This window comes from Dermacentor silvarum, chromosome 2 (assembly GCF_013339745.2).
Source record: "Dermacentor silvarum isolate Dsil-2018 chromosome 2, BIME_Dsil_1.4, whole genome shotgun sequence".
Classification (NCBI taxonomy): Eukaryota; Metazoa; Arthropoda; class Arachnida; order Ixodida; family Ixodidae; genus Dermacentor; species Dermacentor silvarum.
In genome coordinates this window covers 164,578,967-164,593,785 of record NC_051155.1, presented here as the reverse complement: position 1 = coordinate 164,593,785, position 14,819 = coordinate 164,578,967, and the positions used below count along the sequence as shown (strand labels likewise).

At 47.5% G+C, this 14,819-nt stretch overlaps 1 protein-coding gene across 6 annotated transcripts in view; it reads left to right on the top strand.

Moving 5' to 3' along the window:
* The window catches only part of LOC119441162 (multiple C2 and transmembrane domain-containing protein 1-like), an 80,525-nt gene that overhangs the window by 44,902 nt on the left and 20,804 nt on the right, over nucleotides 1-14,819 (top strand). Inside the window, exons 3-7 of one of the 6 annotated variants that reach the window (XM_037705834.2) lie at nucleotides 4,940-5,070; nucleotides 8,104-8,296; nucleotides 8,610-8,664; nucleotides 9,324-9,465; nucleotides 10,842-10,938. The exons of 1 other annotated variant lie outside the window; for it this stretch is intronic. In XM_037705834.2, coding sequence (XP_037561762.2) covers nucleotides 4,940-5,070; nucleotides 8,104-8,296; nucleotides 8,610-8,664; nucleotides 9,324-9,465; nucleotides 10,842-10,938 — 618 coding nt within the window. The remainder of the gene's footprint in view (nucleotides 1-4,939; nucleotides 5,071-8,103; nucleotides 8,297-8,609; nucleotides 8,665-9,323; nucleotides 9,466-10,841; nucleotides 10,939-14,819) is intronic. 4 more of the 6 variants (XM_049661822.1, XM_049661826.1, XM_049661825.1 and 1 more) reach the window with 4 other exon arrangements.

Below are 14,819 nucleotides of genomic sequence, written 5' to 3'. Positions count from 1 at the left end.
AAGCTGCGAGTCATGCGTGCCTATGCAAGCGGAGCCTGGCGAGGTCGATGTCACGAGGGCAACGTAGACACATCATCATGACTTAATAGACGCGTTCTAGGAACTTGAAAAGCTTCTGTTAATTGTGCTTTGAAACTGCATGAGGTATCCGACAGTGAGTCGCTTCGGAATTGTCGGGCATCGTGATGGAGCTTGGTGAAAATAAAGTACGCCTTGAAAGCTGTAAGCTACAGACATTCCGAAGTTGTAGTTGCTTTTTTATGTGCCGTAAGATTACGAAATTTGTGCTGATTAAGATATATGTCTCGGTGGCAAAAAAAAGTGTGTGGTTTAGGCATGTCGAAATGAAACATTGTGTAATTTTATTCCTGTATAGGAATAGAGCGTGCGTTGGAAGGAACATGTTGGAGAAATTCCAATGTTACATACCCATACTTTTGGCACCGCAACAGGAAAATTTCGAATGACCATCGGAACCTTCGAAACTCACCTTCAGGCAGCAAATTTTTGAATTGTTGCTTTAGAAACGCCTTAACGATTATGCTTGAAACTTTGCGTATATGCAGCTAGTTTGGCGAGTTGAACGCATGTGCGCCTTGTCCTTTCTTTTGTTAACGACTGTTAAAGGCGTTTACACGTTCACGCATATACAGGGTGTCCCAGCTGTCGTACACCAAAATTTTAAAATATGCATATACCACGTATCGGGACAGAACCAAGGTAATGTGGTTTGCAGTCGCTGGGAGATACTCATATTATTTATTTATTTTTTTGCATTCCGCCTAATTACATAATTTGTCTAAATTAATTAATCGACTTCTCAAATATTATAATTAGATGAAAAGTGTCAATGAGAAAATTGTATAGAGCAGCATGAAAAACTCCCGATACAGCTTTCTGTTGAACAATACGTGCTACATTACGCGCTACATGAAAGTGTTTTTCCGAGCCTGAAAGAAGCGCGCGAATACACGCACAGTTGCTGCGCGACTGGACGCTTGAGGCACTTTGCGTGCCTTGGGCGGTCAGTCGCGCAAGGAAAACATAACGCTATTGTAGGTGTGTTTAAAGCATGGCGTTTATGACGTGCCTCCAGCTTCGCAATCGCTACGGCGCATGCAACCAGCAAAAGCTTGGTCTTCGAGATCAGTTACTGTTACCCACAATGGGCGGTCTCTGGGGCGTAGGGAGCCAACATGCAAGCGCTTCTTTAACAGCGCTTGAATGTAGGCTCCCTACTGGGGCGTGGATTCGGACGCCACCTATTGCATGATCCAAACGAGACAGATATTCGCAGGGAGACGTAGCGTCAATGTGATAAACAGTTGTCGAGCAACCGATGTTTGTCACTGAGCCGTGCCCCCCCCCCCCCCCCCCCCACGTCGGCTCAGAAAACAGCGGCTCTTTTCCTTCCATCAAAATCACTATATATATAGTGACACGAGGCAACGGGTATACGTCTTTCTTTGTGACGTTGTTTAGCTTCCGGTAGTCAACACAAAACCGAAGCGTGCCATCTTTCTTTTTAACAAGCACGACAGGCGACGACCAGGGACTGCATGAAGGCTGTATTACGCCGTCTTGAAGCATTTCCTTCACCTGCGTTTGAATGGCATGTCGTTCGGTCGGGGAAACACGATAAGGCTGCTGCCGTATGGGGTGCGCGTCGTCATAGGTGATGATACGGTGTTTAGTAATCGACGTTTGACGTATCTTCGACGACCGTGCAAAGCAAGAGTGGAATTCGAGCAACAGGTCACGCAGGGGTTGTTTGTTGTCTTCAGAAAGCGTTGCACTAATGTCGACGTTGCTTAGAAGTGCTTTAGTAGTGCCGATTGCCTGGGAAGCAAAACATTCAGTGACGTCGGCGATCGGGTCGGCGTAGGCGATGACAGTACCAGGGAAAAGGTGGCGGTGTTCGTAGCTGAAGTTCGTGACAAGAACGTCACAGTGACCATCATGGAGATCAATAAGGCTTCTTGCTACGCAAACACCTTGAGAAAGCAGGAGAGAGTGATTGCTTTCTGCGACCGCTTCACCGTGTAAGAGTCTGTCACATGCCACTTGAACCACGATACTTGCACGCGGTGGTAACGTGACAGCGTCGTCGATGACACGAAGAGGTGCTCGATCGTGGATGGTGTTGGTCGTCGCAGCGGCGCTCTTTGTCGAGAAAGTGACGAGGCGTTGTCGAATGTCGATGATAGCTCCGTGCTCCCTGAGAAAGTCCATGCCTAAGATTAGGTCACGAGAACACTGAGGGAGAATGCTCAAGCTGGCAACAAACGTAGAGCCGCGAATCTGTATTCGTGCCGTGCACATGCCGAGTGGTGTGACGATGTGCCCGCCAGCTGTACGAACTGGCGTTTGATTCCAAGGCGTCGTCACTTTCTTCAGAAGGGTGGCCAGTTTTTCGCTGATTATCGAATAATCTGCTCCAGTGTCCACTAAAGCAGTCACGTCACGACCGTCGAGCAATACAGGAATGTCCAAGGAAATTCGTCGTCTGTAATCAGCAGGTACTGTCGTCGTCGATGTATCGTCGGGTCGCGTACGGGTCAGCAGGGGTCCTTGAGTACGTCCAGACAGAGCGGCCTCGCCCCCGAAGGCCGCTGTGGTTAGTTTTCCCGGCGCGGACTGGGCGACCGACCCTGCACCACGCTCGAATACGTACGGCGAGTCGGAGAAAATCGCCGCGGCGAAGGGGAGCGTGACTGGTGTCGAGCTGATGAGGATCCGCGCTGCTGGGCAACGTATTCTTCAATCGCAGGAGGACGCTGGCCGAACCTAGGTCGCGGCGAGTTTGCCGAGAATCCGCGTAATCCGAGCTCTCGATAAGAGCACTGTCGGTAGACATGCCCAGCTTCACCACAGTGAAAGCAAAGCGGACGGCGATCAGGTGCCCGCCACACGTCTGATTTCCTTGGGGCCTGTCGGTGGTCGTGGTAATAAGAGGTCGCTTGGTCGGACTGTAGTATGGCCGGAGACGCGGTCCGAAGCGGGAAGGAAGGTGGGGCAGGTTGCCGCAAAGCTTGCGAATATGACATACGGGTGCTGTCAGTTCTTAGCGGTTGAGCGTCTGTGCTGAAGGGTGGTTCTCTTAACGCATGATGCACTTCGTCACGGACAACGCTGGACAAAGAGCTGAGCGTCGGCTGTGAGGGTACCGACAGTTTCTGCAGTTCTTCGCGGATAACGGACCGGATGAGCTCTCGAAAGAAATCGACGTGGCCCCCGAGAGCTCCGAAGTCCGTAGGTGAGGCAGCGTTCACTTGGCGTTCGTATGATGGTGCCCGCTGCCGAAGAGTCTGTTCCATGGTGACGGCCTCGGAAAGAAATTCTGACACAGTCTTTGGAGGACTGCGCACGAGACCGCCGAACAGCTGCTCTTTCACTCCGCGCATCAGGTACCGCACCTTCTTTTCTTCCGACATGCTGGGGTCGGCTCGTCGAAAGAGACGTGTCATGTCCTCGACGTACATTGCGACACCTTCATTCGGCATTTGTATACGGGACTGGAGATCACGCTCAGCTCGTTCTCGGCGATCAGGGCTCGCATACGTCTCAAAAAGACGGCGTTTGAATTCTTCCCAAGAAGTTAAAGTTAGGGCATCTGCACGGTTCTCATACCAAACACGTGCGCCATCGTTAAGGCTGAAATATACGTTTTTCAGTTTGTCTGCATCGTTCCACTTGTTGTACGAGGCAACACGTTCATAGTGCACCAGCCAATCTTCAACATCCTCATGCATGGCACCGTGGAAAGGATTCGGCGTTCGCGGACTAAGTAGCGTGCAATGAATCGGCGTAGTGCCTTCCATACCGGTTGGGGTGGTCGGAGCTGCCATTGTCTCTGGGAGGAGTCCAAACTCGGGGGCTTGTCCACGGATCCTTCTGCTGGCGCGGTGTACAGGCGTAACCACCGGTACAGGACTGGAGCTCCTGCTGCTCGGAGGGGTTTGGTGCATAGATTAGATTGCCCAGCACCTCCACCAGTTTGTCACGCGCTAAGGCAAGATCAATCAACAGTACTAGCAGCCAGACCCGAAGAATGCCAGACACGAAAAGACGGTTCTCCAGCTGGCGCGGGATCTTCGACTTCGTCGTCTTCTTCGCCGTTCTTGCTGGGCACGCAATGCTGATCGTTTGCTGGCTCAAAACACCAGGTGGCAATATATATATATATATATATATATATATATATATATCGATGTCGCTGAAACCAACGTTTCGACAACGGGATTTGTCTTTGTAAAGGTCCCGACGAAGAAAAGTCAGCACCCTTGTCGAAACGCTGGCTCCAACGACATCAATTGTTCGGGCGCTGTTGATCATTTATAACGGGAGGTGTTAGTACGGCAATTCAGCCATATAAATGACATATCAAACGCGAGGGGTCGTGATCAACCATGTCGATCGTTAAATCGTCGCAGAGATGACGCAGTGATGAGTTATTAAACACTGCATCGAAAGAGCGTACGAATGTTTAAGATAAGTTAGAAAGAAGCGCACCGTTTGAAAATTAGCAAGTAAAGCTTTAGGCACCAGTAAGCTTAACAATATACCATAGCAACCTGAACATATCTCATCAAAATACGTGTATCACGTGCTCCTGGTACTTTCCTTGTGCTGTTGTTTATTGAATGCTAAACGTCCTTGAGATGAAATTATGGATAATATAGGTGTATGGTCAAGGCCGGAGGGCTCTACGGTTTAAATATATTCGTGAAGTAGAAGCTTTTAATTGTCTATTATTTACGCGTTTGTTCTGATTTTCGTTTATATTTTTGGCCACCGACGTTTACACTTGCAGTGCCTTAATTACTTAAGCATAATATTTAACACTGTGATGCATATGCTTCTCATCGGGCACTGAGAAACGCTTCGTTCAAACAGTATGCCTGCTGAGCGAATTGTTAGCGTGCGCTTACCTCTGCAGGTCATGGAAGACACGAATGACCCCGTGTGGAATGAGCCCTTCGACATTTTCGTACCGGTGGGCAACAGCCTGTTCCTGCAGGTCATGATCATGGACAAGGACCCCGCGGCCACTACCGACTTCATCGGCCGGTCAGTTTTACCGGCCACGTGCCACAGTCATCGGCTTGATTAAATTGAAAATTTTCAGAGAACCTCTTGCGGCTTTCCTCAACACATGTTCGCACCACATTCGCGTAGATGTCACGTTTCCGTTTCGTGAATTTGTCTACCCTTTTGAGGGATTTAGATATATTTCAGTTGTTTATCTTCCAATTTATTCGCCATCGACCTGTCGACTGCTGACGTCCTGGCTAGCGCAACCGGAATAGCGTCTGTTGGATTGTTGGTTGGATTGATCTTCAAACCAGGGCGCATCTTTCGAATCCGAGGCCTCGACTCCGTTTCATTCGTATAGCTCCGTGCTGCATTGCAGATAGATGCCAACTATCCCTGTCATGCATTGGCAGGTTCAATCTCGCAGGTTCTCGCATGTTGTCGTAGTGTTTGGATTTACTTAGAGGTTGCAAATACCAGACGTCACTAGTGTGGGAGCAAGATGAACGGCGCGTAGCTGGGAATAGGTATGAAGTCTCCCTCTCGTGAAAAATCGAGGCGGGAAATTGATACGGCTGAAATTATCTAGTCAGTAAAATCCAGTGCAACGGTGCATAACAAGACCCCCTCCTAGATATCTCCAGTTACTCTGTTTCCTGTGCCAACAGCAAGCTTTCTTTATCCGCGAATTGCCAATTTTCGGCACACCATCGGATAGTCGCCCGTTTCCACCGCCCACTTCCTTTCTCTTTGAAATCATTCCACTACCCGACCGGGCTACGAATTGGTCAACATTGTCGGCAAACAACGAGTCGTCAGACCTATAGCTGCCACGCAGACACAAGTATATTTAGCATTGTTGTTGTTTCGGTGTGACAGTGTTTGCGCTTAGTGGGGTCAACTTGTTGTTCGCTATGACAGCGCTCTAGAGCGCCGGGTTACTGGAACCACGCAGCACACGCCCCTGTTACCATTCCCCACTTTCTTCTCTCAATTTCAGCGTCAGCTCTTTGTCTTCTGATCCGAGCCGCTTTCAATTTCCCAACATCGTGTAATCGTCTTGGTCAATAACAGTGTGAAGTGTTTCTCTCCAGTGTGTTTGTATGTGATGGTGTTTTCATGTGTAAGCTGCAGTAAAAACGAACGAAATCACTTTCCCACGCCCCTCCGCCCGCCGGCAAAGTTGACGTTAAAGTGTCATCGAGCGTAAATGTGCTATAACAAGTCACAGCCGGATATCTGCATGTGCCGATATAGCCGTTCAAACATTCAAGACATCATAAATAATTGTCTCTAAGCTACATACCGCAAGTATAAAGTAGCCGATACGACATATATCTCACTGGTGAATGCTGCAGACGACACTATAAAGGCACTAAAGCAAAAACAAGAGAGAAAAATAAAGCCTCCATCTTGAACTATTAATGTCACGTAGCGTGACCTTACCGCAACTGAGCAGCGTCCAGACGCTTTGTAAAAAAAGTGACAAAGCTAACAGATGCATTAGGTAACTGACGCAGGCACAAGGAGGAACAGACTTAGACAGAAGACTCCGACGTACTTGTCCTTTCTATTGCTCTTTCTTGCGTCTTCGCCTGCTATCTCGTTCCTGAACAAGTCTTTGTTTCGTCATCCCTAAAAGCCTTCTAGCGCTGCCGACAATAGATCATGAATTCAAGGAAACAAAAAAGTCCATTCTGACAAAAACACGCAAGCGAGAAGGGTGCTGTTGAGCAGACACGTCCCTATAATCCCTCTTCCTCGAAATAAAGTGAGCCGTTGGCACAATGGAGAGCACATATGTCGCGCTCAAGACTGATTTAGCTATAGCTTTCATTAGTTTTCGCAAGACGAAATTGGACAGGCGCGTAACAGCAGAAACTTTACTAATTAGCCGCTGTTACGCTCTTGCTGTTAATGCAGCGGCAATGAATGCGCGCGCTCAGAGTGACGAGACTACATGGCAGGTTCCAGGAAAAAAGTTCCAGGATTCGGTACACGAGTGCATACAGGCCTAGTTGGTGGTGGGTCAGTTAAGCTCAATTAATATATCGAGATAACTCCGACAAAGTGAATCATTTTAATGCCACGCACTATAGGAGAAAGCATGACGGAAGCCAGACCACGTGGGCCAGACGGATGCCATGTCTCGTGCGACATGAACAAAATAAACTCAAATAAGCTCTCACTGACATCATCATGCTGGGTAATAAAATTCGTGCGATAGCGCTAATCAAGAAAATATACTTCACATTATTCTGCTTCTTTGGACTAAGGTACTCTGTATTGAGCATACTAGGCCGACAAATTTCGATGCAAGAGATTATTCTGAGAGTTTTCGGGCCTAACTTGAAATGTAACCTGGACTGTAATGCTAATTAGAACCGGTTACTCACCATATACTCACCATGTACTAGAGAGATTATAAAAGGATAAATGACCGAGAATTTCTCGGACGCACGCGACGGGCAAGGGCCAAGTAATCGCGAAAGTATATACTTCAACCGCCGATACGATTTCTACTTACTATTATTCGCCTGCGACGACGACGTCTGAATTTTTTGCAGGTAATGGCGAATCGCAACGTTGCACCACTTCGCATACTAAATTGGCAGCCGCTCGTCCTTTAGATGTAAGCGGTGCAGCATGTAAGATTTTTTAAAGAATTCAGGTCCTCACACATGCGTACCGAAAGTGAGAGAGCGAGAGAGAGAGGAAAAAGGAAGGCGAGGAGGATAACAACGGCTGCATCCGGTTTGCCACCCTACAGTGAGGTAGTCAAAAGAGGTCACAGAGATGAGAAAAAAATGCAACACACAACGCGCGCGCGCGCGCGCCTACACTTTACTGTAAATACACGCATTTGTAGAAGCATTCACCTATATACTTGTGTCGTTACGAATCGCACACGCACACTCCCTTTCGCGAACTTTCCTCAACCTCGCGGGCTTCCACAGAACTGATCTGCCATACCCAATGGTATGTTTGCGCGGGTGACGCCCGAAGCCATGCTACCGAAAACATTTTTTCTTTGTGAGCGGTTAATGTGGAACATGCGCCCATGTGCAGGTTCAACCTGAACCTTGTCGACTACCAGTACGGCGCCACGTACGAGGTGAAGCAGGATTTGGACGACAACGCCGGCACCATCAGGTTCCGCATGGCCCTGGAGAGGGTGGGCGCGTGGGACTTCGCCGAGGTCTGCGACATCCCGACACGGCAGACGCTGGAGCTCATTCGGAAGCGAATCTCGGACGCCTACGTAAGTCGCCTCACGCTCTACGTTTCATCATGTCCCTCCATTGTACAGGATTCGACACGCAGTATTGCGTCAGAGTGTACACGTCACGCATGACTCGTCAAAGTGTCCTCTCTCCCTTTCAGCCTTCCTAAGAGGTAGTTCGGTCAGTCTAATGTGTCAGTGTAACGATGTGACTCACCGCCCTTGACGATACCGGGCCTCGAGACACTCCATCTTAGGATATAGTGTGCCTCGATATCGCTTACTGTAAACGAGTGCAGTAAAGGAGCTACCGTAAAATCATTAAATCATTTCGCACCACTGTTCTTCGCAGGAACGCTGGAGCGTTGGAGGCGAGCTGCATGACGTGGGCGAAGTTCTTGTTTTAGGTACGCATTGCGTCACGTGATTCCGAATGCGGTCGCAAAAAGTTATTGACGTTCTCCATTCTCGAGTAACGCCACGGAATTAAATAACAGTACGGAAGACCCACGATGTGTTTAGACGCTCGTAGCAGTACATGCTTTCAAAGCAAAACAGCATGAGACGAATCATTGTTAATTGAGCAGTGTCTGAAGACAGAGGTTTGTACACATAATTTCGCGTTGGCATCATCACTATCACTATACATTGCCAAAATGAAACACCCTTACACCCTTAGAGACTTAACCAGCGAAATATGCCCTACGTACACCCTTGAATGCATTGCAGTACGGTTGTTTTCGTTCGACCTATTTTTATAAATCTGCCAAGAATGCTTTATTTATTTATAAAACAATCAGGGCCAAACAGCGTTGCAGAGGGGATCAGGGTGTGTCAAGGGCGTCTGTATGGCATCTCCAAGGTTAAAGGTGTGAACGGTTTTGTAGTGTATCACATTCCTCATTTCTTGCCCCTGCTCCCACGCTAAGAAACCAACTAGCCCAACATCACACCCTCTTGTAGCTTTTAAAGGCTAAAAAAAAGTACTGCCAACTATTGTTTTACTTGCATTCCGCTGCCGTCACATTAGTTCTCGTTCACTCACTGCCTCGGTCGTTCACGCTAGCGCACCGGGCCAGCACCATTGCCCCGAACTACATCGAGAACAAGCTGAATGCCATCTGCGTGGTCGAGTTGGCGCCAAAGATGCTCTGGAACAAAGGTGACCCCAAGACCGTCAACCCCACCTGGAACACCATGTACCGCATGTAAGATGAACGCTTCTAGCTGCTCATACTCTGAAGGCACAAACATGGGTCGTCGCATATAGAAATACGAACTTAACGCTGTCACTGTCATTGCGTACAGCAATGAGTAACGGCGAGCATCAGCACTAGCTCCACGTATATACAAATAGAACTGTGATTCGAACCGTGAGTCTGGGCCTTCGAGATCGTGGAGCGCCGACAGAGGGTTGCAAACCTCTCTCCATTCTGTGTGACCTTGCAGAACCTGCTCCAAGGGCTAATAGTGTTTAGGGTACATTCACCAAGAATACGATTTTCAAACAGGCTTTCTAAGCGTATGGCTGGTTTAACAGAAGCGTGTAGTCAGCACTAAAGTCACCACGATTCATTTCTGCACCAGCACAAAGGTGATATACGGGGTGATCATTTTTACGTTTTACGGAATTTTTAAAAATCAGCTATGGAAGATAGCATAATTCTTGTCCTTGAGCTGGATGATTCGAAGAGGCAGGCATTACTAGCGCGAGAAAGCGAAACCCGTGTTCAACTAATTACGAAAATTCACGTTATTAACTTCTTAATTAATTGCTTTACGGCACATATTGCAATTTACGAATTGTAGCCGGTGAGCTTGCAAGACGTATCCTCTTGAAATGAATTTCCAGAATGACACCAATTTGGAGATATTATTTCCCAAAGTGTGGGAGGAAATACATGGACGTTTCAGATGCTTTTGTGCTTCAATGCGTAATAGGGCGTTTGGTTTAAAAAATATGTGGAACAGCAGTGTGTTTTTACAGCGAGTTTGAAAGTACATATCTCCAAATTGGGTCATTCTGGAAATTGGTTCTGAGTGGATACGCCTTGAAATCCCACTGACTACAATTCGTAAATTGCAATATGTGCCGTAAAGTAATGAATTAAGAAGTTAATAAGGAAATTTTCGTTAATTAGTTAAATATGTGTTTAGATTTCTCGTGCAAGTAATGCCCGCCTCCCTGAATAATCCAGCTCAAAGACTAAAATTAAGCTATCTGCAGCAGGCTATTTTTAAAAATTCCGTAAAACTTGAAATTGATCACCCCGCACAAAAACGAGATGGGATAGAAATAGCCACGATAGCCTCTATAATTTTTTTTTCGCGTGCATGTGATTAGGGCAAATCATTCTGTTTCAACCTTCATGCAGCGCTTAGTCGCGGTGCGAATATAAATATGTATCAACTGCGAACCAAGGCTCCAAATTCTCGAAGCTTTACGTTAGTCAGAGTTGCTAGTTGGCTGGCCATCTTCTCTAATACTATGTTCGCTATCGCGATATACTGGTGCGTCTTCTCATGAACCGCTCTGTCGTGCAAACGTATCTTGTCCAATCACAACCCCCGCCGTCCTACGCAGGAAGGTGACGGACATTCACGCCGTGCTCCAAGTGACCGTGCTCACGGATGTCAAGAAGCAGGAGTTCCTCGGCACCGTGGCCTTCCCACTGATATCGGTGAGGTGGCTGCACGTGCATTAGCCTAGTCGAAACGAGTCCGTGAAGTTTTACAGAGACTGCTACCCAAAAAAAAAAAATTCAAGATAAGAAAGTTGGAGGATAAAACAAGGGGCATTGCATTGCTTTTTGAGATCCAAGATGGCTACCTGAGGATACAATAAGGCTACCTAAGGCTACAATAACATACAGGGGCCAACCAAAAGGAACAGGCCAGAAATTAGCACCACCAACTGCGACAGTGCAGATTGTGACGTCTCGACAACTAGGGGCGCGAGCGTCACGGGCAACCTTGCACACTCATTTATTAATGTGACGTGTCTATACCTCGTATATCTTAACAAAATCGACTTCGTAGACACTGTGACGCGCTCGCGGACGCTCAACACACCTCGAGTTTGTGTGCGTGTTGTGTTGTGTGTGTGTGTGTGTGTGTGTGTGTGTGTGTGTGTGTGTGTGTGTGTGTGTGTGTGTGTGTGTGTGTGTGTGTGTGTGTGTGTGTGTGTGTGTGTGTGTGTGTGTGTGTGTGTGTGTGTGTGTGTGTGTGTGTGTGTGTGTGTGTGTGTGTGTGTGTGTGTGTGTGTGTGTGTGTGTGTGTGTGTGTGTGTGTGTGTGTGTGTGTGTGTGTGTGTGCATGTGTGTGTGTGTGTGTGTTGTGTGTGTGTGTGGTGTGTGTGTGTGTGTGTGTGTGTGTGTGGTCGTGTGTGTGTGTGTGTGTGTGTGTGGTGTGGTGTTGCATGATTGCATGAGTTGCATGATTGCATGCAGGTTGCATGAGTGTGTGTTGCATGATTGCAATTCGGTGTGTGTGTGTGTGTGTGTGTGTGTGTGGTGTGTGCGTGTGTGCGTGTGTGCGTGTGTGCGTGTGTGCGTGTGTGTGTGTGTGCGCGTGTGCGTGTGTGTGCGTGTGCGTGTGTGTGCTGTGTGTGTGTGTGTGTGTGTTTTATACCCTCCTCCAATTTGAGTGAAGTCCGCTTATAATGCTAGAAATAAATGCGTGACCGCGATGGTGGAATCAAGCCTCTATGTTTTAGCGTAGAAGCCCAAAGCTCTAAACAGACCACGTTCGCATGCATCTTTTTCTCGTGCCAGAGTCGCTATTTGAAAAGCTGGCGCCTGAGTCACGTGTCCGTTTCTCGCATTCTTCCCTCGTGGTAGCTATAACGCTTTGAGACGCTGTGTTAAACTTCGGTATTGGCCCACATTTTCTGTTAGATACCTCCAAAATGGCCGAAATCTGTTCATGGTGCTATCGCATTAACATTCGTAACAGGGTGGGACCTCTGCAGGAAAAGTCTGGAGACGTCTCACCGTATTGTAATACACTGCGAAAATATCCCCCCCAACAAGAACTGTAACGAATGTCCTCCTTCGCTCGGGTTCAAAGCTGAAGGTAACGTTAACTGGTCATCGATGGTGGTAAGCAAAAGACGGGTGTTTTGGTGGAAAGAAAACAGGAAACCGGTGAGTATGGAATCGTCAGAGGAATAGCTAACTTTACGAGATAAACGAGACGTCTGCAGAATGCTATGTGGTAACTCTTTAGGGGCTCACACAGGCCAGGTGACTATTTGTCGGCCCCTTGATTCAAAGGGGATGTCATTAACGGTTAGAATCGCGTAAGAGCTGGTCGTATTACGAAACTCTAAAATATTATTTAAGAAAGGAAGCAAAAAAAGAAAGACAGAAGCCATTTACTATTGGGTTTCTGGTGGGATTCATAAATCTACTAACTTGCTTTCAATTGGTACAGCAGCAAACAGTTGTAGATGACATTTCGCTACCTGGGCATGGTTCCTGTCTGAAAGTATCCAGCCGTTGATGCAGCAATAAATGAGCTCTGCGATCTGGTAATGAAGCTGTGTAGCACAGGTATTAAGCCTGTACATATTCATAACAAGTGATTCACCGTGACTGGCTCAACCACGTCGCACCCGGGATCCGGCGACTTGTTGAAGAACAGAGCTTCGTACGCAGGCGTGACCACCCTTCGTTGAAAGGTAATAGCATACCAAAAAAAAAAAAAAAAAAACGTGGGCAGCTTGCACTTCTGGTGCAAGGCTGGAGTAAACAGCGGAGCTGGTGATCGACCTAGCTTATCCCGGGTTTCACTAGGCTTGAATAAGTTTTGCTCGGAAATGCCAAGTGCTGCTAGGGTACGGTATTCCGAATCGGCTCGCCGCCGACGCGCAGATTTTCGCTTGGCCGCGCGACGCGCACATGCTCTCCTTCCCTCTCCTTAACATCCCATGCCAAGGCAACATGTGCACGACACGGAGAGGAGGCGAAGCACGCGCCGCTGCGCGAGGTGTTTGCTAGGCAACGCGCGGTGACCTCATCGTTCAGCGAGGTCTTTTGTACACGCTTCACGGACTGCCGGTCGGCTTAAACAGCTCCGCTGTTAAAATTTGTTCCACTGCAGCTGCTTGTTTATGCTATGGTATGCCAACGTAGTGCTGTGACGAAAAGCATTAAAAAAAAAAAGCACTTCTTGAAGCCAGTTCACCGTTGACAGGACCTGTCGTCTGGCTCTGCAGCAGGGCATTGTGAAAAAAACATAGCGCCAAGATGCTCGGGAGAGTGATGATTCTCAGGCACCGAAGCTCTGGAGCAACGACATTTCTACCGTGGTCTATATAAATGCAGTCTTCGAGGTGACAGGTGCCAACGGAGCCTGTACTTGTGGCACAATGGTGTTCACAAGTTCTCGCATCAAGATAGATCTGAGCTGATTGCCAAATCTCTTTGCTACAGATTATAAAGTGCCTTGATGTGCGCAAGCACCCTCCCCACCGCTGTTATGCCGTAGCTGACGGCTCCGCCATCGCTCTTTGCGACGTCATCACAATGGCGTCACGGTGGAGCCATCAATCCCTTCTGCAAAGCTCTGGACGGATGAATGCCCCTAGCCTGCATCGTGTTCCGTACCGATACCCTATTTGTTAATCGACTGTTGTAAAACGGCTAATTCTGTTATGTTTTGCTCTATTTGCCGGATAGATCTGTTTCGTTATACCAATTGGGGCTTTGTCGTTGTCGTCGTCGTCGTCGTCGTCGTCGTCGTCGTCGTCGTCGTCGTCGTCGTTGTTGTTGTTGTTGTTGTTGTTGTTGTTGTTGTTGTTGTTGTTGTTGTTGTTGTTGTTGTTGTTGTTGTTGTTGTTGTTGTTGTTGTTGTTGTTGTTGTTGTTGTTGCCATCAATGCCTTCTGCAAAGCTCTGGACGGATGCATTGCCCTTAGCCTGCATCGTGTTTCGTACCGATACCCTATTTGTTAATCGACTGTTGTAAAACAGCTAATTCTGTTATATTTTGGTGTATTTGCCGGATAGATCTGTTTCGTTATACCAATTGGGGCGTTGTTGTTGTTGTTGTTGTTGTTGTTGTTGTTGTTGTTGTTGTTGTTGTTGTTGTTGTTGTTGTTGTTGTTGTTGTTGTTGTTGTTGTTGTTGTTGTTGTTGTTGTTGTTGTTGTTGTTGTTGTTGTTGTTGCCCTCAATCCCTTCTGCATAGCACTGGACGGATGCATGCCCTTAGCCTGCATCGTGTTCCGTACCGATAACCTATTTGTTAATCGACTGTTGTAAAACAGCTAATTCTGTTATATTTTGCTCTATGTTGTTGTTGTTGTTGTTGTTGTTGTTGCCCTCAATCCCTTCTGCAAAGCTCTGGACGGATGCATGCCCTTAGCCTGCATCGTGTTCCGTACCGATAACCTATTTGTTAATCGACTGTTGTAAAACAGCTAATTCTGTTATATTTTGCTCTATGTTGTTGTTGTTGTTGTTGTTGTTGTTGTTGTTGTTGTTGTTGTTGTTGTTGTTGTTGTTGTTGTAAAAGAAGATGTCGTTGGGCAGATAGCAGAGTTATAGTCCTTTAGATAAA